Genomic DNA, 20,730 nt, shown 5'->3' with positions numbered 1-20,730 from the left:
AATAAATAAATAAATAAAAGATGTCCCCAATTATTTTGAAAGGTGTGTCTATTCACTACTCATCCATCCATACATTCAGCTAACACTTTCCAAGTCACTCCTATGTGTCAATCTAAGAGGATTCACGGACAAGTTGAAGACCCCCAGGTTCCAGGAGCTCCCAGTCTATGATGTCACACTTGAACTGCCAGAAGTCCTGTGATGTCACTGAGTTCACCACCACCACCGCCCCCCCCCCCCCCCACACACCTGGTGTCAGGCAAGATCCCTTGTATGCTACACCATCTCAGGTGTGCGGGGCCCATGACACAGGGATCCACGCTTGTCTGTTCTCCGCTGCAGCCTCAGGCCCTGGAACAGGGCCTGAGACATACTAGGTTCTCGATAAATATTGGTAGGATGAACAGGTCATGTGCACAAGGAGCTTCTTCCCAGGTCCCGCCCTCACGCGCCCTCCTGAACTCCAACTAGGCGAGGGGGGCCAGTGAGAATGCAGAGGTAGCACTGAGGAGATCTATCAATCCCACTGGGCAGAGGCCAGCCAGGACCAGGAGACCTGGGCCCCAGCTATGTCCCAGACCCACTGTGTGACCTCTTACTAGTCACCTAAGGTCTACCCAGGGCGCCTGGGCCAAAGAAAAATGACCGAGCCAAGTGGACAAGGCCTCAGGGTCTGGCCTGCCTCTCCAGGAAGCGTGCATGGGCTCCTTAGCGCCCAGGCAGGGGCCTGGCACAGAAGAGGCCCCCTCTGTTTGCTGAACAAATGCTGAATGAGGAGTGTGGCTGAGATAGTCCTGCCCCATGCGGGTCCTAGGCTGCAGGCCACCACCCAGAGATGAGTCTCCAGGACAAAGTGCTGACGCAGGGACAAAGAGCAGGGCTGGCCACGCTCATCCCATTAGCAGACTCTGAGACACCATGCCGCCCAGGGGAACATGGGGCCCTGTCCCCCACCAACCCAGCCCTCACGTGGGCCCCCAAGCAGAGGTCGCTGCCAGACACAGTACCTGAATCACACTCTGGCAGCCTTCCACCGTGTCCGTCACCCCCAGCAGCACCCGGTGCCTCAGGAGGGCTCCGTTGGCAGCCGCCAGCCTAAGGTCCGTGTTGGTGTTGGCCTAGAAGACAAACGCCAGGCTCACGGTCAGATCTCCGGGCTGCCAGGGAGCTCTCAGGCCCTGAGCCACACCCACCTCTAGCAGCTGTCCCGCCTCTAGATACCATGGGGGCAATCCTGGCATCGAGACACATCCATTGCTCCCCCTATAAAATGGGGTTGTGGGGTTTGCAGCCAATAAGTTCAATAGTGTCAGACAGCTCTGGGTAGAAGCCCAGCCCTGCTACTTCCCAGCTGGGTGGCCCTGGACAAGTGACGCTCCTTCCCCGAGTCCTGCTTTCTTCAGTTGTAGAATACGGACAATGTCCCTGCCTCCTAGGAACATGGTGAGACTGAACTGGGACTGTGTGTGTGGAACACTTAATCCAGTGCCTGGGACACCATCCGCTGTGCTGACAGAGATATCTGCTGGTGGTGGGGTGGATGGGTTTGAGCGCTTATTGTGAAGAGTGCCTGGCCCTCGGAAGGGGACTCTGGGAATCCAGCTCCCTCTTTTCCTACCCAAGCCAATCTGGCGCCATGGAGCCAGGTGACTAAGCAGATGTTAAGCAGCCCGGGGGAGGGGGGAGGAGGAGGAAGAAGCGTGTCAAGACCGAAGTGCTGGTTTGGAGAAGAGACTCTCTAAGGATTTAGAGAGGCAACCAGATGACAGCCAGGTGGAGGACAGTCAAGGTCCCCAGGAGTCTAAGGACTCCCTTAGAGAGCTTTTGGAAATGTGAGAAAGCCCTTTGGTTGTCACAGGGATAGTACAGGCAATGCTGGCACTTAGGGACAAGGACTGGGGATGCCTTCCACTGATGACAAAGTCCCATGAGAGGCAATCCCACAATCGGAAGAGGGGTCTCCCGGCCTAACCAAACTCCACATTCCCCACCAGATGTGAACACAGGTGAATAAGCTACTTGTAATTCTGACCGGCCAACCAGGTTCTATTTGACATGTAAACCTACGGTGTTGTTTTCTTTTTTGAAAGTTTACGTTTATTTATTTTGAGAGAAAGAGAGCAAGTGGGGGAGGGGCAGAGAGAGAGGAAGAGAGAGAATCCCAAGCAGGCTCCATGCTGTCAGCACAGAGCTCAATGTGGGGCTCGAACTCACAAACCATTAGATCATGACCTGAGCCAAAATCAAGCGTCAGATGCTTAACCAACTGAGCCACCCATGCCCCTTACGTTGTTGTTGTTGTTGTTGTTTTTAAATGGGTCTAAAATATACTGAATTTTCTAGGAATGCTATGACTATGAAAACATGGGGTGATTATATTTTGTTTTGCCTAGAGTGTTAGTAAGGGTTATTCACCCTAACCTGTATCACCAAGAGTTCAAATCCTGGCTCTGTCTCTCACCCCCTGTACAACCTTGGGCAAACTACACCCCACTTCTCTGCCCCCACTTCCTCATCTCCAAAAGCGGAGATGGGGCGCCTGGTGGCTCAGTCGGTTAAGTGCCTGACTTCAGCTCAGGTCATGATCTCACAGTCTGTGAGTTCAAGCCCTGCATCAGGCTCTGTGCTGACAGCTCAGAGCCTGGAGCCTGCTTCGGACATGTGTCTCCCTCTCTCTCTCTGCCTCTCCCCTGCTCATGCTCTGTCTCTCTCTTGCTTGCTCTCAAAAATAAATAAACATTTAAAAAAATTGCCTAAGTGGAGAAAATCACACCTCCCTATAACAAGGGTTATAGTAAGGATGGAATGAGTCAACCCACAGAGAACACTTGCAAGAACGAACACTCCATGCCTGTCAACTAATGATATCAGTTTAGTGACAATACTGAGTTGCAAACTTTGTCTTCCCCTGTTCTTTGTTGGCCACAGATATTTTTCAGAACTTCCCACATGGTTTAGCAACCTGCTTTACTCCGGCTGGGATACCAGGCAGACTCTTGTGTGCCTTCACAAACCTCCCAGTCTTGAGAAAGGCTAATAATGCCCAAAACAAGGTGAAAACAAGGCAGTGTGTGCAAAATGCTAAGGCTCTCAAAGCTGCTATGGTACAAGGACACTAACAGGAAGAGGGACAGTGATGGTCGGGAAGGGGTAGTTGCGTGGTCCTGAGTGCTGAGGGATCCGAGGAGGAAGGAATACTTGAGCTGAGGCAAGACCAGAGGAGCCTGTGTGACCACAGACTGGTTACTCTACCTCTCTGAGCTTTGGCTTCCCCACAGGCAAATAGAGGCAACGATCATAACAGTTCATACTTATTGAACATCTACATTATATTAGGTACTATTATAAGTACTTTGCATACATTAACTCATTTAATTCTCCCCAAAATCTTCTGAGGGAGCTACAGCTATTATTTTTTTTAATGTAAGCTCTACGCCCAAAGTGGGGCTTGAAGTCACGACCCTGAGATCAAGAGTTGCATGTTCTACCAGCCGAGCCAGCCAGGTGCCCCAGGGGAGCTACAATTATTATCCCGTTTTACAGATGAGAAACTAAGGCCATGAGAGGCAGAGTAATAACTTAGCCCCGGTTGCAGAGCTAGCCAACGGCAGAGATATCCTGCCGCCTCATATGCTTGGCGGGTGTAGACAGCCGGTGCCAAACAAGGAGCACACAGGAGGCGCTCATTAAATGGTGGTCATTATTAGGAGTGAGGGAACCCCAAGGTTCCCTGACTGAACAAACACTGACGGCAGGGGGGCCACTGCATACCTGGGGCCCCCACGCTTTACCTCTGAGTAAAGACAGAGGATCTTATATAACCCTGTGCCCTGTGCCTAGCACACTGCTTGGTACTTGCAGGGGCTTCATAAACACTGAGCAAGGCAGGAAGGGAGAGAAGAAGGTGGATAGCCACTGTGGGCATTCTCTAAACTGCATGAATTGCATCTGCACCCTTGAAGCACCTGCCAGCTGCCAGGTGTTTCGCTGGCTCTTGCTAAAGCAAAATAGTCTACTTTCTCCCTGCCCCAAGAGAAGTTTCTTGCGGCAGGAGCAGCCAGTTCAATTTATTTTTTATATGCCAAGCACCAGAGCCATGAAAGCTTCAACAGAGCCCAAGGGCAGCATTATTTCGTCAGCCTTGTCGCAAAGCCCAACAAAGATCTTTTCAGAATGATTAAGCCATAAAGTTCCTATTTGTCCCTCTGAGCACAAGAACTAAATGGAATTCACACCCCAAACTCTGACCACATTTCCCAGCATCCCTCTCCTCCTGAGTCAAGCCAGAATGGATCTCCAAATCCAACTCTGTGCCAGGTACTGGGAGGAGCTTCTTAAAGCAGCTGGAAAGACAGTGGAGGTGTGGTAAGCAGAGTGATGGCCCCCAACGGTGCCAAAGTCCTACTCCCCAGAACCTGTGAATATATAAAAGCAAGGGGGAATTAAGGTAGTAGATAAAATTAACATTGCTAATTAGCTGATGTTAAAAAAGGGAGATTGTCCCAGATAATCCGGGCAGCTCAATGTAATCACAAGAGGCCTTAAAAGTAGAAGAAGGAGGGATGCCTGGGTGGCTCAGTCAGGTAAGCATCCAACTTCGGTTCAAGTCATGATCTCGGGGGTAATGAGTTCGAGCCCCGCATCGGGCTCTGTGCTGACAGCTCAGAGCCTGGAGCCTGCTTCAGATTCTGTGTCTCCCTCTCTCTGTGCCCCTCCTGCACTCATGCTCTGGCTCTCTCAAAAATAAAGAAACATTTAAAAAACTAAAAAAATAAAAATAAATAAAGTGGAAGAAGGAGCCAAAAGAATCAAAGATAAGGGAAGGTCTAGACCTGCCATTTCTGGCTTGGAAGATGGGCAGAGGGGTTATTGGCCAAAGAATGCAGGTGGCCCCCAGGACCTCGAAAAGGCAGCAAACTTCATTATCCCCTAAAGGCTCCAGAAAGGATGCAGCCCTGAAGTCCAGAACCATAAGATAATACATTATGTTTTTTTAGCCACTGTGTTTATGGTAGTATGATAGGGAGCCGTAGAACACTAGTGCAGTAGGGTACTGACTGAGAACATGGCTTGGGATCTGAGCACTCTGGCCTTGAATCCCAACTCAGCCATTTACTAGTGTGAAAGGGCTCCGTAAACCCAAAACACCTTCCTCCCCTGTTCCAGACTCTCAAAACACAGCTTGCTTCCAGAAAAACAACCCACAGGGATTAGACAGGAAAGACAGAAAGGAATTAATCACACATGTGATTTCATTTCTTTCAGTCACTGGACTCATGGGCCCGCATGGTTGCAGAAATCCTTTGAGGCAGGGAAAAGAGAAAGATCAGACCTGGGCTTGTCCTACCAGAAACACCCTTTCTGGAGGGAGCGTGGCTGGGGTCTCCGAACATCTCACCTTCCTCTGGTGTCTCTCGAAGATGAGCACGAGGGTCAGAGTCAGGCTCATGGCAGCCAGGGTCACGAGCAGCACACCTACCCAGTGGTTCCCCAGGGCAAACATCTGGCTGGTGGAGTAGATGTTAGCCCACACCACCACATAGAACACCTGCGAGAAGCCAGAGAAAGAGCGTGGTCAGGAATACCAGTCCTGGAATAAAGCAGCTCCATTCAAAGGGACACACTCTTTTGGACATGTCTGACGCCCTCCTTGGAGTCAAAGAGCTCACAGGGCCAGGAAGGGACTGATCAGGGTCTGTAGGAAGGAGCCCTTGTTCCCTGTCCATAAGCAACAGTAGAGAAAAGGGGTTAGGAATGGCTACTCTGGGGGCACCTGGGTAGCTCAGTCAGCTAAGCATCAGAGTCTTGATTTCGCCTCAGTTCATGATCTCATGGTTCATGAGTTTAAGCTCCACAGTGTGGAGCCTGCTTGGGATTCTGTCTCCCTCTCTCTCTGTCCCTCCCATGCTTTCTCTCTATCTCTCTTCAAAATAAATAAAAAGAAATTTAAAAAGAAAAAAGGATAGTTACCCTGAATTCTTGCTCACCTGGATTTCATTTTTTATTTTTCTAATTTATATCCAAATTATTTAACACATAGTATAATAATGATTTCAGGGGCGCCTGGGTGGCGCAGTCGGTTAAGCGTCCGACTTCAGCCAGGTCACGATCTCGCGGTCCGTGAGTTTGAGCCCCGCGTCGGGCTCTGGGCTGATGGCTCAGAGCCTGGAGCCTGTTTCCGATTCTGTGTCTCCCTCTCTCTCTGCCCCTCCCCCGTTCATGCTCTGTCTCTCTCTGTCCCAAAAGTAAATAAACGTTGAAAAAAAAATTTTTTTTTAAAAATAATAATGATTTCAGAAGTAGAATTTAGTGATTCATCACTTACATATAACACCCAGAGCTCATCCCAACAAGTGCCCTCCTTAATGCCCATCACCCATTTAGCCCATCCCCCCACCCAACACCCCTCTAGCAACCCTCAGTTTGTTCTCTGCATTTAAGAGTCTCTTATGGTTTGTCTCTCCTTTTATCTTATTTTTCCTTCCTTTCTCCTATGTTCATCTGCTTTGTTTCTTAAACTCCACAAATGAGTGAGGTCATGATATTTGTCTTTTTTTAATGGACTTCTTTCGCACAGCATAATACATTCTAGTTCCATCCACATTGTTGCAAATGGCAAAATTTCATTCTATTTCATCACCGAGTAGTATTCCATTGTATGTGTATATATATATATATATATATATATATATATATATATATACCACATCTTCTTTATCCATTCATCAGTTGATGGACATTTGGGCTCATTCCATACTTTATCTATTGTTAATAGCACCACCATAAACATTGGGTCAGCCGGATTTTAAATAAAGCAGAAAAGGGCAGAAGGCCTGGGAGTGAAATAAATTTGAGTTAGAAGTCCACAGCGATCCTTCAACAGCTACGGGTGGCCTTGGACAAGTTATTAACAACACTAAGCCTCAGTTTCCTCAACTGTAAAATGGGGATAATACCTACTTCACAGGTTGTTATAAGGGTTAATCAGATAGCATATATAAGCTCAACACTTGTTGAAGAATTAACAAATGCCAGTAGCCATTCCTTTTCCTTTTCTAGAAGCAGACGTGGGAGTCAAGAGTGCCATTTGGCGGGGTGCCTGGGTGGCTCAGTCAGTTGAGCATCTGACTTCAGCTCAGGTCATAATCTCACAGTTCACGGGTTTGAGACCTGCATCAAGCTCTGTGATGACAGCTCAGAGCCTGGAGCCTGCTTCAGATTATATTCCTCCTCTCTCTCTGCCCCTCCTCCACTCTTTCTCTGTCTCTCTCTCTCTCTCTCTCTCCCAAAAAAGAATAAACATTAAAAAAAAATTTTAAGAGTGCTATTTGACCATTTATATATACAGAGAAGCAGCAAATCAGAGTGGTTAAGGGCACAGATGCTGAAACCAGACTGCCTGGGTTCAAGTACTGGTTCTGCCGTGTGTGTGTGTGTGTGTGTGTGTGTGTGTGTGTGTGTGTGTAGGTGTACACAGATTTTTTACGTATGTGTCTTCGATGAGTGTACATATACACATACACATATATGTTTATACACACCCATGTATTTATGGTGAGAGCTGGAATGGACCTACCTGTTGTTGAACAGATGGGGAAACCAAGTCCCAGAGAGAAGACAAGTCTTTTTTTTTTTTTTAATTTTTTTTTAACATTTTATTTATTTTTGAGAGACAGAGACAGAGTACGAGTAGGGGAGGGGCAGAGAGAGAGGCAGACACAGAACCCAAAGCAGGCTCCAGGCTCTGAGCTGTCAGCACAGAGCCCAACGTGGGGCTCAAACCCACAAACAGTGAGATCATAACGTGAGCCGAAGTCAGACACTTAATCGACTGAGCCACTCAGGTGCCCCCCAGAGAGAAGACAAGTCTTAACCAAAGCCAGACACTGAGTCCAAAGTCTCAGTGGTGGGTCTGTAGATTCCCGGTCCCAAGCCCTGCCCTTAGTAAACCCTGCCCCAATCCTTTCCCTGGGAATATGGTTATGACTCTCTCCCATACATTTCCTCTTATACCAAATCCAGGTACACGTGTACTGCTCTATCCCAGGCGGCCGGGCCACCAGCCCCAGACCCGTTACCCACACCAAGAGGCTCCAGAGCACAATGCCCAATTCAGCAGTGTGACGGGGGGTGGGCGCGGCAGGTCAGTGTGCGGCCCCCCTGCCTCCTTACCACAGCAAAGGCCAACCGCATGGGCCTGGAGTTGTAGATGATGTATCGCCTCACTTGGGGCTCCAAGAGGGCGCTTTCAGCCAAGCTCCTGTACTGGTCGGCGGGGACCTGCTTGGCCATGCAAGGAAAAGAGACCAATCAGCCACGGGGAACCACTCCCACCTCCTTCCTGCATGCAAGCATGTCATTTCCAGTTCATGGGACTGTCACATGGGAGGGGGACCAGGCACCTTCCAGGCTGCCCTGGAAGGCAGACTGAGGAGCTCGGAGCACTAGGAGTGGTAATCACAGAATGCAGCTCAGGAAAGGATGAGTGCCCTGGGGAGGTGGGGTAACTCGAGACCCAGGAGGACGCCCTTGGTGGGGGCAGACGGGGGGTGCGGATCTTGCAGCCCGAGGCACAGGACCTCACAGCAGACCCAAGAGAGCCTAACAGTTAAGGCACAGGCCCTAGAGTCAGTAGGCTGGGTCCAAACCTTGGCTCTTCCATTCGCATGCCAAGTAACCCCACTTCTCTGAGCCTCAGGTTCCTCATTTATAAAGTGTGGACAACAAGAACACGCACTTGTAGGGGTGGTGTGCATATGAAATAACATGATGCATATGCAATACTAATGTGTGTTGCAAAATAAGTATATGTGTACCATGTAGATACATACGGACATCTCTGGGGGGGGGGGGGCTCTGTTCTGCCTCCAGCGGTTATGTGTTACTTTGACAGATGTGTGTTATATCTAAGTGCACATGCACACTGGCCCAGTATGGTCCGGTCCGTATGGACACTCGATACATGTGAGCAGGTACCAACACTGCAACACCAATAACGATAAATACCGCCCAAGGCTCTGAAAACTCGCATCTCTCTACCCAAACAAAAATGGCATAGCACGTAAAGGCCCTGCGAGAGTGGACTGCTCAAGAAAACAGAATCGAACCATTAAAGATGATGTCTGGGAACATGGCAGAATAATATGTGGACTGTTTTCCCTGGTTAAGAAAACCCCATCTGAAGACAACTGTTGAAGAAAAATGTTCTTTTGTACAAAGGCTGACAGGAAACATGGCGTGATAAACCAGCCATTGTGCTGACGTGGGTCGAGTACCGTCAATGTGGAAAGTTTCCCTTCAAGTGATAACATGCTGATTTAAACAATAATGCAATTCAGTCCGAAAGAAGTGAACTCTAAAATCTGCAGGGCAAAATGAGCAGTGTATCTTTCCTGCCCACGGTTAGTCCACATTATTTTCCTTACTCGTCACAAACACCCTGTCTGATAGGTATTAATGTGGCCCTCATTTAATAGAGGATGAAACGGCCACCCGGAGAGGTTAATTCACCTGCTGAAAGCCACCCAGACAGATCTGCATCCAGACCTCTGATCTGAGAAGCCTAGGCTTCAAATCGCTGTGCTTCAAAGCACTGCATGATTATCTAATAAATTCACGTACTCTTCCGTTGAATATACAGTTCCCTCGCCTAAAATGCCCTTCCTCCTGTCTACCCAGCAAGCCCCTATTTTTCCTTCAAGATCCCAGATCAAGCATCTGCTCCTGTGTGACGCTTTCGAAACCACCGCTCCCCCAGGCGAGTTCATCGTTTTCTCCTGTGAAGGTTTTCGGTGCCTTGTACATGCCTCTGCCGCGGCATTCGTACCCTGCTGACCTGACCCGATCTATCTGGCACGAGTCCACCTCCTGTGCTGGGCCCCATGAGCTGTGTGAGCGCAGACGCTGGGTCTGGCCACCTCTATGGACCCCAGTGCCCTGCGCAGTGCCTGGCAAACAACGAGGGCCCCAAAACACGCACCTGTTAAGTGAAGTAACTGGGAGGAGGAGACACTCCTAATACATCTTCCTTATACCTCCCACCATACGGAGCCCAGAGTACGTGTTTAACAAACGTTTTGTGGACAACTGGATGAAAGGATAGGTGGACGGGCCAGCAGGTAGGTGGCTGGAAGGAGAGGAAAAAGGGCAGCGTGTCAATAAAACCCGCACTCACCTGAATGCCCCAGGTCTGCAGTTGCTCTTCTGCGGCGCCCAGATCGAAGGCGATGGGCGCACAGGTGTTGTCGATCCGCAGAACCGTGAGGACCTGGCCATTGCGGAGCTCTGAAAGCACACCAGAAGCTTCACCTGGCTGAGCGAGCACCACTGTGGACGAGCCCGGAGCCCGATGGCATCACCTCCTCTGGCCACGAGAACCATCTCATGGCAAGGAGGGACGTGGTGGCGGTCCTCGAATCCCCACGCGAGAAGGACCGAACTTGACCAGAACCCCTGAGGAGGGAGAACTGAGACCAGAGCCTGGAGGCTACCCGGCCACAACGCAAGACCCTATAAAGGAAGAACCTCCCAAGAATGAGAGCTGTCCAGACAAAGAATTGGGAGTAGTGAGCTCCCCATCACAAAAGATTTTTTTTTTTAATGTTTATTTATTTTGAGAGAGAGAGAGAGAAACAGCAAAAAATGAGCAAGGGAGGAGCTGAGAGAGAGGGAGAGAGAGAACCCTAAGCCGTCAGCGTGGGGCCCGACGCAGGGCTCCATCTCGCGAACTGTGAGATCGTGACCTGAGCCAAAATCAAGAGTCAGATGCTTAGCCAGATGAGCCACCCAGGAGCCCCAGAAAAGATATTTAAGCAGACTGTACAACTAAGTACATGGAGAAGGTGATGTTTCAGACATTTGTATGAACACCACCACACAGGAAGCTCACCCAAATATTACATTCCCAGCGGGCTCCGTCAACTGTGGTAGGCAGAACAATGAACCCCAGACATGTCCCCGCCGTACTCCCCAGAACCCATGAATATGTTATGTTACACGGCGAAGGAGAATTAAGGTTACAGACGGAGTTAAAGTGGCTAATCCACAGGCCCGAAATAGGGGGGTTCTCCTGGGCTGTTGGGGTGGGCCCAATGTAATCACAAGCATCCTTAAAACTGGAAGAGAGAGGCGGCTGAAGGGTCAGGAGGGATGTGACCAGGGAAGAAAGGGACAGAGATGGAACACTGTTGCCTTTGAGGTGGAGGAAGGTTCACGGGCCAAGCAGTATGTGTGGCTTCTGGAAGCTGGAAACAGATTCTCCCTGCGCTCCTGAAGGAAGGCGGCCCTGTTGACACGGGGGCTTTAGCTCCGGGAAGCCAGCATCAGACTTCCAGCTTCCAGAACTGTCAGAGGACGGATCTTTCGCCAGCCACTGTGTGGGCGGTAATTGATTAGGGCAGCCACAGAAAACGAAGACACTGACTTACTGGTAACCCCTCCCCAGGGTATCTGCAACTCACTTGACAATTCAAAAGCACCAACTGAATTAAGCGTAACCTCACAAAACACCACACATCAACTCAGTCTGGCCACAAGCCAGGCAGGACGGCGACTAGGCCAGCCCAGTGAGGTCTGCTGGGGTGAAAGCCCCTGGGGACTGAAACCCCTCAGGCCCAGGGAGGAACAGCCAAGGAATGAAGCTAAATCTACCTTCTGCTACTAGTAGAGAGAATCTGGACAGAAGGATCCAGATGTCCTTCCACCACAGCAGGAGGTCCCGTGAGCCACCCTGTCAGCAGCCACGCAGCTGGGGTGGGCAGGAGAGGGGGGATCCCCAGTGTTCAGCCATGCGAGGCTGGGCCTGGATATGCTGGCACATTTTCTGTAGGCGAGGCTTAGAAAATGGGGCAGCATGAAGAGATTAAACCATAAATACATTATCTGCTGGCCCAAACTTCCTGTCACCTGAGCCTAGCTCTGGGCAATATGTCTTTTTTTTTTTTAATTTTTTTTTTATGTTTATTTATTTTTGAAGGAGAGAGAGACAGAGCATGAGAGGGTGAGGGGCAGAGAGAGAGGGAGACACAGAAACTGAAGCAGGCCCCAGGCTCTGAGCTGTCAGCACAGAGCCCGGCGCGGGGCTTGAACTCACGAACTGTGAGATCATGACCTGAGCCGAAGTCGGACGCTTAACTGACTGAGACACCCAGGCGCCCCTGAGTCTTTAAAACCAAATGACTAGCCCTACCTTCCTGACAATTCCTGCCCCACCCCCGCCATTGTCTCCACCTCCTCACTCAGCCCCTCTCTGGGCCCTGCCAGCTGGGCCAACAAAATGTCTCTCAACTCCACGCACCTCCTGGCATCTCCACCACAACCCAGGCCAGGCTACCTTCACCTCTTCCTCATGCCCTTTGGCAGCCTCCTCACTGGTTTCTCCAAACCTACCCGCTTACAATGCATTCTCCACGCATCAGCCAGTGCGTGAACTGGATGCTATCAGTCCTCTGAGTAAAACTTTCAATAGCTTTTTGGTGTTCTACTGACAAAAACCAACCTCCTTACCACACTCGCCCAGCCCTCTGAAGAACCAGCCTCCTGCCAAACTCACCTCGAGCCATTCAGCTTCCTTCTGTGGAAGGCCAGCATCCTTCATTCTTGGAACAAGCAGTGTTCACTCCCACCCCAGGGCCTTTGCAAATGCTGTTCCCTTTCCCTAGAACACTTCCACTGGGCTTCACCCAGTGAAATCCTATTCATCATTGATATTCCAGCTCATTAACCACCTCTCAAGGGAGTCTTCCCTGACACTACACCCCTAACAGATCAAATCCTTCTGCTAAACCTACTCAGAACTGCTCTTCAAAGGAGTGCATATTCAAAGATAAGTACATACGCTTGCAATTATTTGCTTACATAGGTTTTCAACTAATTGATTAAAGTCTATCCCCCAATGTGGGAGACTATGTACTCCCACACTGGTTCTGCTCAACACTGAATCCCCGGAGCTGGGTTCATACCTGCCATACAGTAGGCACTAAATAAATGTTTGATGTATAAATGAATTGACACGACAGAACCCTGGCCCCTAACCCCCAATTAGAGTTCTTTTTTTATGTCTTTTTTTTTTTATCATCTGTCATCTCAAGGGTAAAAGAGCATTGGATGCCCTGCCAAAAAGAACTTTATTTGCTTTCTTTTCTTTTTTTTTCTCTCTTTTCTAAGTTTTTGCAAGAAGGAAGGGGTGTGGAGGCAAGATGGGGAGCCAAGGAAAGTATAAGCTAGACAGCTAGCTACAGGAGTCAAAGTGTAGCCCAGCCTCTCGCTCACAGAGTAGCCACGAAAAAGTGATCTAGGGACACCTGGGTGGCTCAGTCGGTTGAGCGTCTGACTTCGGCTCAGGTCACAATCTCGCGGTCTGTGAGTTCGAGCCCCGTGTCGGGCTCTGTGCTGACAGCTCAGAGCCTGGAGCCTGCTTTGCATTCTGTGTCTCCCTCTCTCTCTGCCCTTCCCTGCTCATGCTCTGTCTCTCTCTGTCAGAGACATTAAAACATTAAAAACAAAAATAAACATTAAACATTAAAAAAACATTTAAAAAAAGAAAAAGTGATCTAAATCCCTGGCCTGCTTCCTCGCTTGGAGGGGGATCATATCACCACACGCAGCTTTGCAGAGATGATGAAGATAAATGCTCGGAGAAACACAGGGGTTGAATAACTGGCCACTGTCGTTGCCAATTTAAAAGCAAGCTTGTTGGGACTCAAAAGTTACAGTAAAGCAACCCATGCATGGATTTAGTTGTATTCGTTCTTACCCTCCCACTCCTGGATTTAAGGTGGCTTTATAAAAATAAAATATGAAAACGGGCACCTGGTTGGCTCAGTTGGTTAAGCGTCCAACTGTGGCTCAGGTCATGATCTCGCGGTTTGTGAGTTCAAGTCCTGCATTGGGTTCTGTGCTGACAGCTCAGAGCCTGGAGCCTGCTTCGGATTCTGTGTCTCCCTCTCTCTCTGCCCCACCCCCACCTGCATTCTGTTTCCCTCTCTCAAAAATAATAAATAAATAAATAAATAAATAAATAAATACACAAATAAATATAAAATTAGATTTAAAAATAAGCAAGTGTGGGGCACTTGGGTGGCTCAGTTGGTTAAGCATCCAACTTCAGCTCAGGTCATGATCTCGTGGTTTGCAGATTCGAGCCCCACGTCGGGCTCTGTGCTGATAGCTCAGGGCCTGGAGCCTGCTTCGGATTCTGTGTTTCCCTCTCTCTCTGCCCCACCCCCACCTGCACTCTGTTTCTGTCTCTCAAAAATAATAAATAAATAAATAAATAAATAAATAAATAAATAAATAAATAATAAAATATGAAAAGATAAAATTATAAAATTAGATTTAAAAATAAGCAAGTGTGGGACGCTTGGGTGGCTCAGTTGGTTACGCTCAGGTCATGATCTCGTGGTTTGTGGATTCGAGCCCCATGTCAGGCTCGGTGCTGATAGCTCAGGGCCTGGAGCCTGCTTCAGATTCTGTGTCTCCCTCTCTCCCTGCTCCTCCCCTGCTCTCTCTCTCTGTCTCTCAAAAATAAATAAAGATTTAAAAAATAATAATAATAAAAATTAAAAAAATAAAAATAAGCAAGCGAGAGAAACTAGACAAAAAGAAAATAAAGGCAGAAATGAGTTTGCATAAAGTACAATAAGAATAGCTTCTAAGTATTGAGCCCTTACCAGGCACCAGGCACAGGGCTGGGGCTTCACGGTCCTAATCTCATTTCATCCTCCAAGAGCCCTAAAAGGTGGGTACCACTGTCAGAGAAAAGGGAACAGAGCCTCTGAAAGGCGAATAGACCTGCCCGAAGTCAGCAGAGGAAATGAAAGTAAGAAACAGGGGCAAAGGCAGTGCCCAAAACCCAGGCAGTCTCACCGGGTGGGGCCACAGACCAGCACCCCATTTCACGGCACAGCACAGAAAACCCATGTGGACCGGGGTGCTAGGCATGGAGAACACCAGCTGCTTCCCTACACTGGCTCTTTGCACACCAAAGACTCTGCAGGATGACTCTCTTTGTCTTTCAAACCAAGTTCCTGGATTCCTGGCAATAATCTCTCTCATCTGTTCCTTAGAGTGGGAACAGTAAGTCTCTACTTAGAAGTACTTCTATTACACCTAGATAAGAAAAAGAACTTGAAAAGTGACCAAAGGAATGGGCATTCACAGGTGTGTGTGCACATGTGTGTGTGTGTGCACACGTGTGTGTGTGTGTGTGTGTGTGTGTGTGTGTGTGTGTGTAGCAAGGAGGAATTTCCTACAAAGAAGCAAGAACTGGCTTGCCAAAAACCAGTGGAGCGATGTCTTCAAAGTTCTAAAGGAAAATTATTTCATTCCACTCCATCCTACTGGGGTGTGTGTGTGTGTGTGTGTGTGTGTGTGTGTGTATGTGTGTGTAAACTGTTTTACCAATAACAGTAGTAGAAGAAACCCTTGTTTTTAAGTAGTCAAGTTTCAAATCATCTAAGTAACCAGCCGCAATTCAAAATGCCAATGCCCAGCCACCCATTCATCCTGTTCATTCAACAAAATACGTACTGAGCATCTACGACAGGCCAAGCCTGTGCTAGATACTGCAAATGCAGGAATGAACAAGACAACACAGAGCCCCTGCCCTCGTGGAACTTACATTCTAGTAGAGAAGCTGGAGATTCAACACTTTATCACACAGGTCAGCGTTTAATTACAGACTATGCTAAGTGCTATGGGGAGAAGCAGGAAAATATCAGGGAGTCCTGGCTTAGGCTGGGGCATCAGGAGAGAATTCCCTATAGAAGGGATATTTGAACTGAGCTCTGAAGCATGAGTGGAAATTAATCAGAAGAAAGGAGGTAGGGAAAGAGCATAACAAGCTGAAGAAAGAGCAGATGCAAAGGCCCTGAGGCAGGACAGCATGGCAGGAACACAGAACGGGTAGCAGGAGCCACTAAGGCAGGCCTTGCAAGCCAGCGATTGACAGATCTTCACACTAAGCCCCATAGGAAACACTGAAGCAGAAAGTGACATGGTCTGTTCTGCATTTTTAAAAGGTCACTCTAAATGTCACGTAAATGGAAGAGGCAAGAAGGAGAGATCAGCTAGGAAGATACGGCAGGGATCCAAGCAGAAGGTGACAGCGATTTGGTCTAACAAGATGGTGATAGAGAGAATGGGGAGAAATGACAGACAGGCCTAGAAATGTATCCTAAAATGCCCACCCCTAGCTAAAGGCTCTCCTGTGTCCTTCACTCCCCTCCCCTCCATTGTGCTACGTGAGTCCAGCCCAGCATCCTGGGGAGAGGGGAGGAAAATAAAGGGTCATGACCTTACCTTGCCCCCAGCCTGGGGGACGCCCTCCAGGCAAGGCATTCCAGCCAGGAGAGGAGGTAGGCAATGGGCCGGCTGCCCCGCTGGGGCCCATCTGAGGTTCGCAGGCCATGGCAGAGAGCCAGCTGGGTTTCTACTTCCCCATCTTGGAGCTGTGGTTCATTCTGGAGCGGCCAACTCAGCTTCACTTGCCTTCAGAAAACAGCACAGGAAAGAACTTCAGGCCTGGGCAGGCAGGGCTTCTTGGCCTTGCCAAGGCCAAAGTCATCCCAAAACCAGAGAGAGCCACCAGGAGTCTTTCCACTGACTTTGCTCTTTCCGTCTTGCTGAGGAACATTCTCAGGAGTGAAGAGGAGGAAATAAAACCCTCCAAGGGAGAACTGAGAACTTCCCTGTGGTCTTGGGTCTTCTCTAGCTCAGACACATCTAGACACTCACTTGGAACTCATGAAATGACCAGGCCCCACTCCCAGGCATCTGGGAGTTCTGTTCCCTTATTCAGAGCACCCAGGCAACCAGGCACAGAACCAGTATATTCATCATGGGGAGCCTTATTTATACAAAGGATCTCAAACAGCTTTCCAGAAGACATTGCAAAATACAAATGAGAAAAAAAAAAAAATCAGGATGGTGGGAAATACAGAAGAAAGAAAGAAAGAAAGAAAGAAAGAAAGAAAGAAAGAAAGAAAGAAAGAAAAGAAGGAAGAAAGAAAAGAAGGAAGGAAGGAAGGAAGGAAGGAAGGAAGGAAGGAAGGAAAAGAAAAAGAAAGAAAGAAAGAAAGAAAGAAAGAAAGAAAGAAAGAAAGAAAGAAAGAAAGAAAAGAAAGAAAATGAGAACCATGAAGAACGAAAACAACCAGATATTCAGGCAATCAAGGTCCCCAGCAGAGGCAGTGGAAGTTTCTGCTGAAGAGCATGGGCTCCAGGTTCAGACTAACCAGTTTAAAGAACGGTTCTACTACCTACGAGTTAAGTAAACTTGGGCAAGTGGTTTAACCTCAAAGAGATTTAGCTCCCTATCCTCAAACAATGGTACCTTCCCCACAAGGCTGTCACGAAGAATCGGTGCGGTAATACATATAAAGGGCAGACAAGGGCCTCTGGAACAAAGGACACATCCCACAAATACTAGCTCTCACTGTTGCTGCTTTGAGGTTTGGCACAGTTGTCACGCCTGAGCCAAGAATTTGGTTTTGAGCTTCCAGGTGGCCAAAGCTAAAACAGAAATACTGTCAGTTAAATAGTTCCTGTTCTCTATTAGGAGATGAGAAACAGGAGGGTGAAGAAGGCAATGCATTCTCCTGGCATTTAGCGCTAAAAGACCTTGGAAACACTTCCAAAGTCTCAGGAGTTGGGGTCAGTGACAGCACAGTGGGCATGGCCATGACCCTAAGCCACTGTCGTCAACAAAGCAGCAATGTCCTTCATGGGGATTCTCTTGAAGCCAAAGCAGAGTCCTCAGTGCCACACACTGGCTGGAGCCCGCACTTAACTCTCTCTGTGTCTGCCGGGGGCCCTGAAAATTACCCATCACCAAGGAAAACCTTGCCTACGTCCCTGGGATGACACCCCAGCCTTGCTAACCATCTTGGTGAAAGTCCAGTAGCGTCGGGTTTTGCTGCCATGGTTCCTGATGCTGGTGAAAACAAGTGTCCCCTGTCGGGGCACACATCTGCTTAATTCCAAGCTGGCCCGAGGGTGGATCGCCACTGCTCAGATCTCCAAAAGAGGGGAGGCTGACTCCCACACCCTCACCACCCTCCGTTTCTCTCGGTCTTTTAAAAAGGACCGGCTACATAATTTGTGGGGCCTCCTGCATAATGAAAATGTGGGGTCCCCTTTTCAAAAATGACAAAGAATTTCAAGATGGTCACAGCAGAGCATTAACCCAGGTTGGGGGCGGGAGGCTTTCTAAGTGGGGGGCCATGTGTCTGAGCAGGCTGCAGGCACCTCAAGTCAGCAGGGATTTTAAGCTCCAGAAGATCACTTGGGGTCACTAACCTGCCCTGTACCCAGCTCTGAGGCCACAAAGTAACAGAATGTTATGAAAAGGCAATGACTTGAATACCCAAGAGCCTGGATTTGAATCCCTGCTCAGCCACTCACATGCTCTGTGGCAAGGTTCTTAATTCCCTGAGCCTTGCTGTCTCATCTGTAAAATGGGAACAGGGAATCCTCCCTGGCATGGCTGCTGCAGGGATGACAGAAAGAGATACAGGCATGACATCCAGGACCCTGCTCACCAAGCAGGCCTCTTTCCTCAGAAAGAGAGAAAACTCAGAGTCAAAGATATAAAGAGACCTGCCCATGACAGGGTGGCTGGAAGATGTAGGTAGGACCAAGAGGGGAACCGAAGTCCAAGCGCATAATTCCTAGGCCCTGAGCCTCAGGACCCAGGTCTGGCCATCTCTCAGCCTGTTCTTTAATGCACCTTAAAGGAAAGAAAAGAAAAAAAGACAGAGAGAGTGGGTCCAGGGAGGCTATGTCTCCCAGGCATCATGCACAACAAATTCCTGCTGGCTTCTGAGATCCTGATCCCCCCCCCCCCCCCCCCCCGCCACCACCACCACCACCACCACCACCAATGCCTGCCCACAGCAGGCATTCCCAAATACTGCTCTGCATTAATCAGACTATGGCACCACCCCTTACTTCCTTCCTCTTATCTTACATGCCCCAGAAGCACAAAACCAACAACAACAGCCCAAGGAAGTCTGCCCTGCACCTGGCAATTTCTGAAGCCCTTCCCCATCTCCTCTGATCATCTCCTGGGCCCATGAGGCGAACATAAACCTTAGACCCATTTCCCAGACCAGAAACCCGGGGCCGTCATAGCTAGCAGCCTGCAGCCCAGAGAAGCTGTTCAGGAGTCTCAGAAAGGCCTGTGGGACCCAGGAGCCTGCCCTCCCTCCTCCAGGCAGGAGGGACCACCCACAAGCTGGAGCTGCCCAGACACTCTTCCCCTATGGAAAGTTTCCATTAGTTGCAAAATCCCACACCTTGGCATTGTCTTTGAGAAGCAATCCCAGCATCCCAGTTGTCCCAATTAGCTTCCCACAAAGTCTCAATCAGAAGTCATTCATTTGCCTGATAATGTGTAATGGTTAAAAGGTACCTGTATAGGTGTACCATTTCCCTCCTGTGTGACCTGGAGCAAGTCACTTAACTTCTCTCTGCCTCACTTTCTTCACATGTAAAGGGTGATAATAATGGTAACTGAGACTAAAACTGTTTGTGCATGTAAATCACTCAGAGCAGCACAGGGCATATAGGCATCACCGAAGGAATACGCCTATCACTATTTTTACTCCACCAACATTCCCTAAGAACCTTGAAATGTCAGGCCCTGTGCTTTCTTGACTCTAACACCAAAAGTAAAATCTTAAATCCTTGGTCACCCCTCCCTGCTGGGGAATCCCATATGGTGGGAAAGTTGAACTCAGAAAGGGAAATAAATAATGACCAAACTAGACAGGCAAAGGGAGGAGGCAGGACATGGGGGGCCTCAGAACCCTGGGGTGGGGGAAAGGCTTTGCAGAGGTGGCGGTGAGAGAAAGGGCTGCCAAGCAGAGAGAGGTATAGACCAGAGGCCAGGATGGGCCCCACCAGGGCCCTCTGCCCTCCCCCTGCAGCCCCTGGTCCAACCTGGAGGCTGCAGAGGGTGGAAGGGGTTTTAGCGACACTGGCCAAGGGCTATCACCTTCCAGCATGTCCTGGGCTCACCATTCTGCTCAGCCCCGCACCAGCCCTAGAGGGACCTGGGAGAGAGACCCAGACACCAGGGTGGAGGCAGAGCCAACGAATAAGCACAGCCCTGGGGCTCCAGCAACTAACTGGTCATCCACTCCCCAGTTTCCTTAGTTTCCTTTGCTGATGCTGCATTTTAACCAGAACTTCCAGTCATACGTCTTTTTCTAATTAGGTGGTGAGCCCCTACAGACGAAGAGAATCCTTAAGTCCCGCTGAGCAAAGGTCTCCATTTGTGCAGACAAAATGCCCAGGCTCCCCAGGAACCTTGTGCCTCACTGAGGTGGACGAGAGAGAGAGAGAGAGAGAGAGACAGAGAGAGAGACAGAGAGACAGAGAGAGGGCTTAACAGTTTTCTCGAGTCAGGTTTTGTTTTCATTACACTGGAAAGCCCCAACAAAAGGCCGTAAGAGGGCCTGTCACAGAAGTTTTAGGGTGGAAAAGACTTGAAAGACAATGGGTCCAAGCTCTCCATTTTGCAGATGAGGAAATTAAGACCCAGAAATGAAAGTGAGCTATCCAAGGTCAAAGAGCCAGTGCAGGACAGAGTCCGAGCAGGACAGGGCTCAATCGGACCGTGGATGTCCCGCCACACCTGGCCTTGGCCTTGGGCAGCTGTCCTGCTCCAGTCTCTGCCTTCAAGTCCTGTCCACCGAGTCTTCCTCACCTCGGAAGCCCCCCCCCCCC

At 49.2% G+C, this 20,730-nt stretch overlaps 1 protein-coding gene across 5 annotated transcripts in view; it reads right to left on the bottom strand.

The window, feature by feature from the left end:
* Positions 1 to 20,730, bottom strand: part of TMEM268 (transmembrane protein 268) — a 48,373-nt gene that overhangs the window by 23,577 nt on the left and 4,066 nt on the right. For 4 of the 5 annotated variants that reach the window (XR_005792652.1, XR_005792653.1, XM_040482097.1 and 1 more), the window contains 5 exons: positions 16,300 to 16,488; positions 10,175 to 10,284; positions 8,173 to 8,280; positions 5,399 to 5,548; positions 1,008 to 1,118 (listed from right to left, as the gene is read on the bottom strand). Coding sequence is in view for 3 of the 5 variants with exons in the window: in XM_040482097.1 (XP_040338031.1) it covers positions 1,008 to 1,118; positions 5,399 to 5,548; positions 8,173 to 8,280; positions 10,175 to 10,284; positions 16,300 to 16,408 (588 nt within the window). In the remaining 2 variants the exon portion in view is untranslated. Of the gene's footprint in view, positions 1 to 1,007; positions 1,119 to 5,398; positions 5,549 to 8,172; positions 8,281 to 10,174; positions 10,285 to 16,299; positions 16,489 to 17,153; positions 17,685 to 20,730 lie in introns of those variants that run through there. The other variant, XM_040482096.1, reaches the window with a different exon arrangement.

This window comes from Herpailurus yagouaroundi, unplaced genomic scaffold, assembly GCF_014898765.1.
Source record: "Herpailurus yagouaroundi ecotype Mexico unplaced genomic scaffold, PumYag 160, whole genome shotgun sequence".
Classification (NCBI taxonomy): Eukaryota; Metazoa; Chordata; class Mammalia; order Carnivora; family Felidae; genus Herpailurus; species Herpailurus yagouaroundi.
Note: the sequence above shows the minus strand (reverse complement) of the source record. Positions and strands in the feature narration are given on the sequence as shown.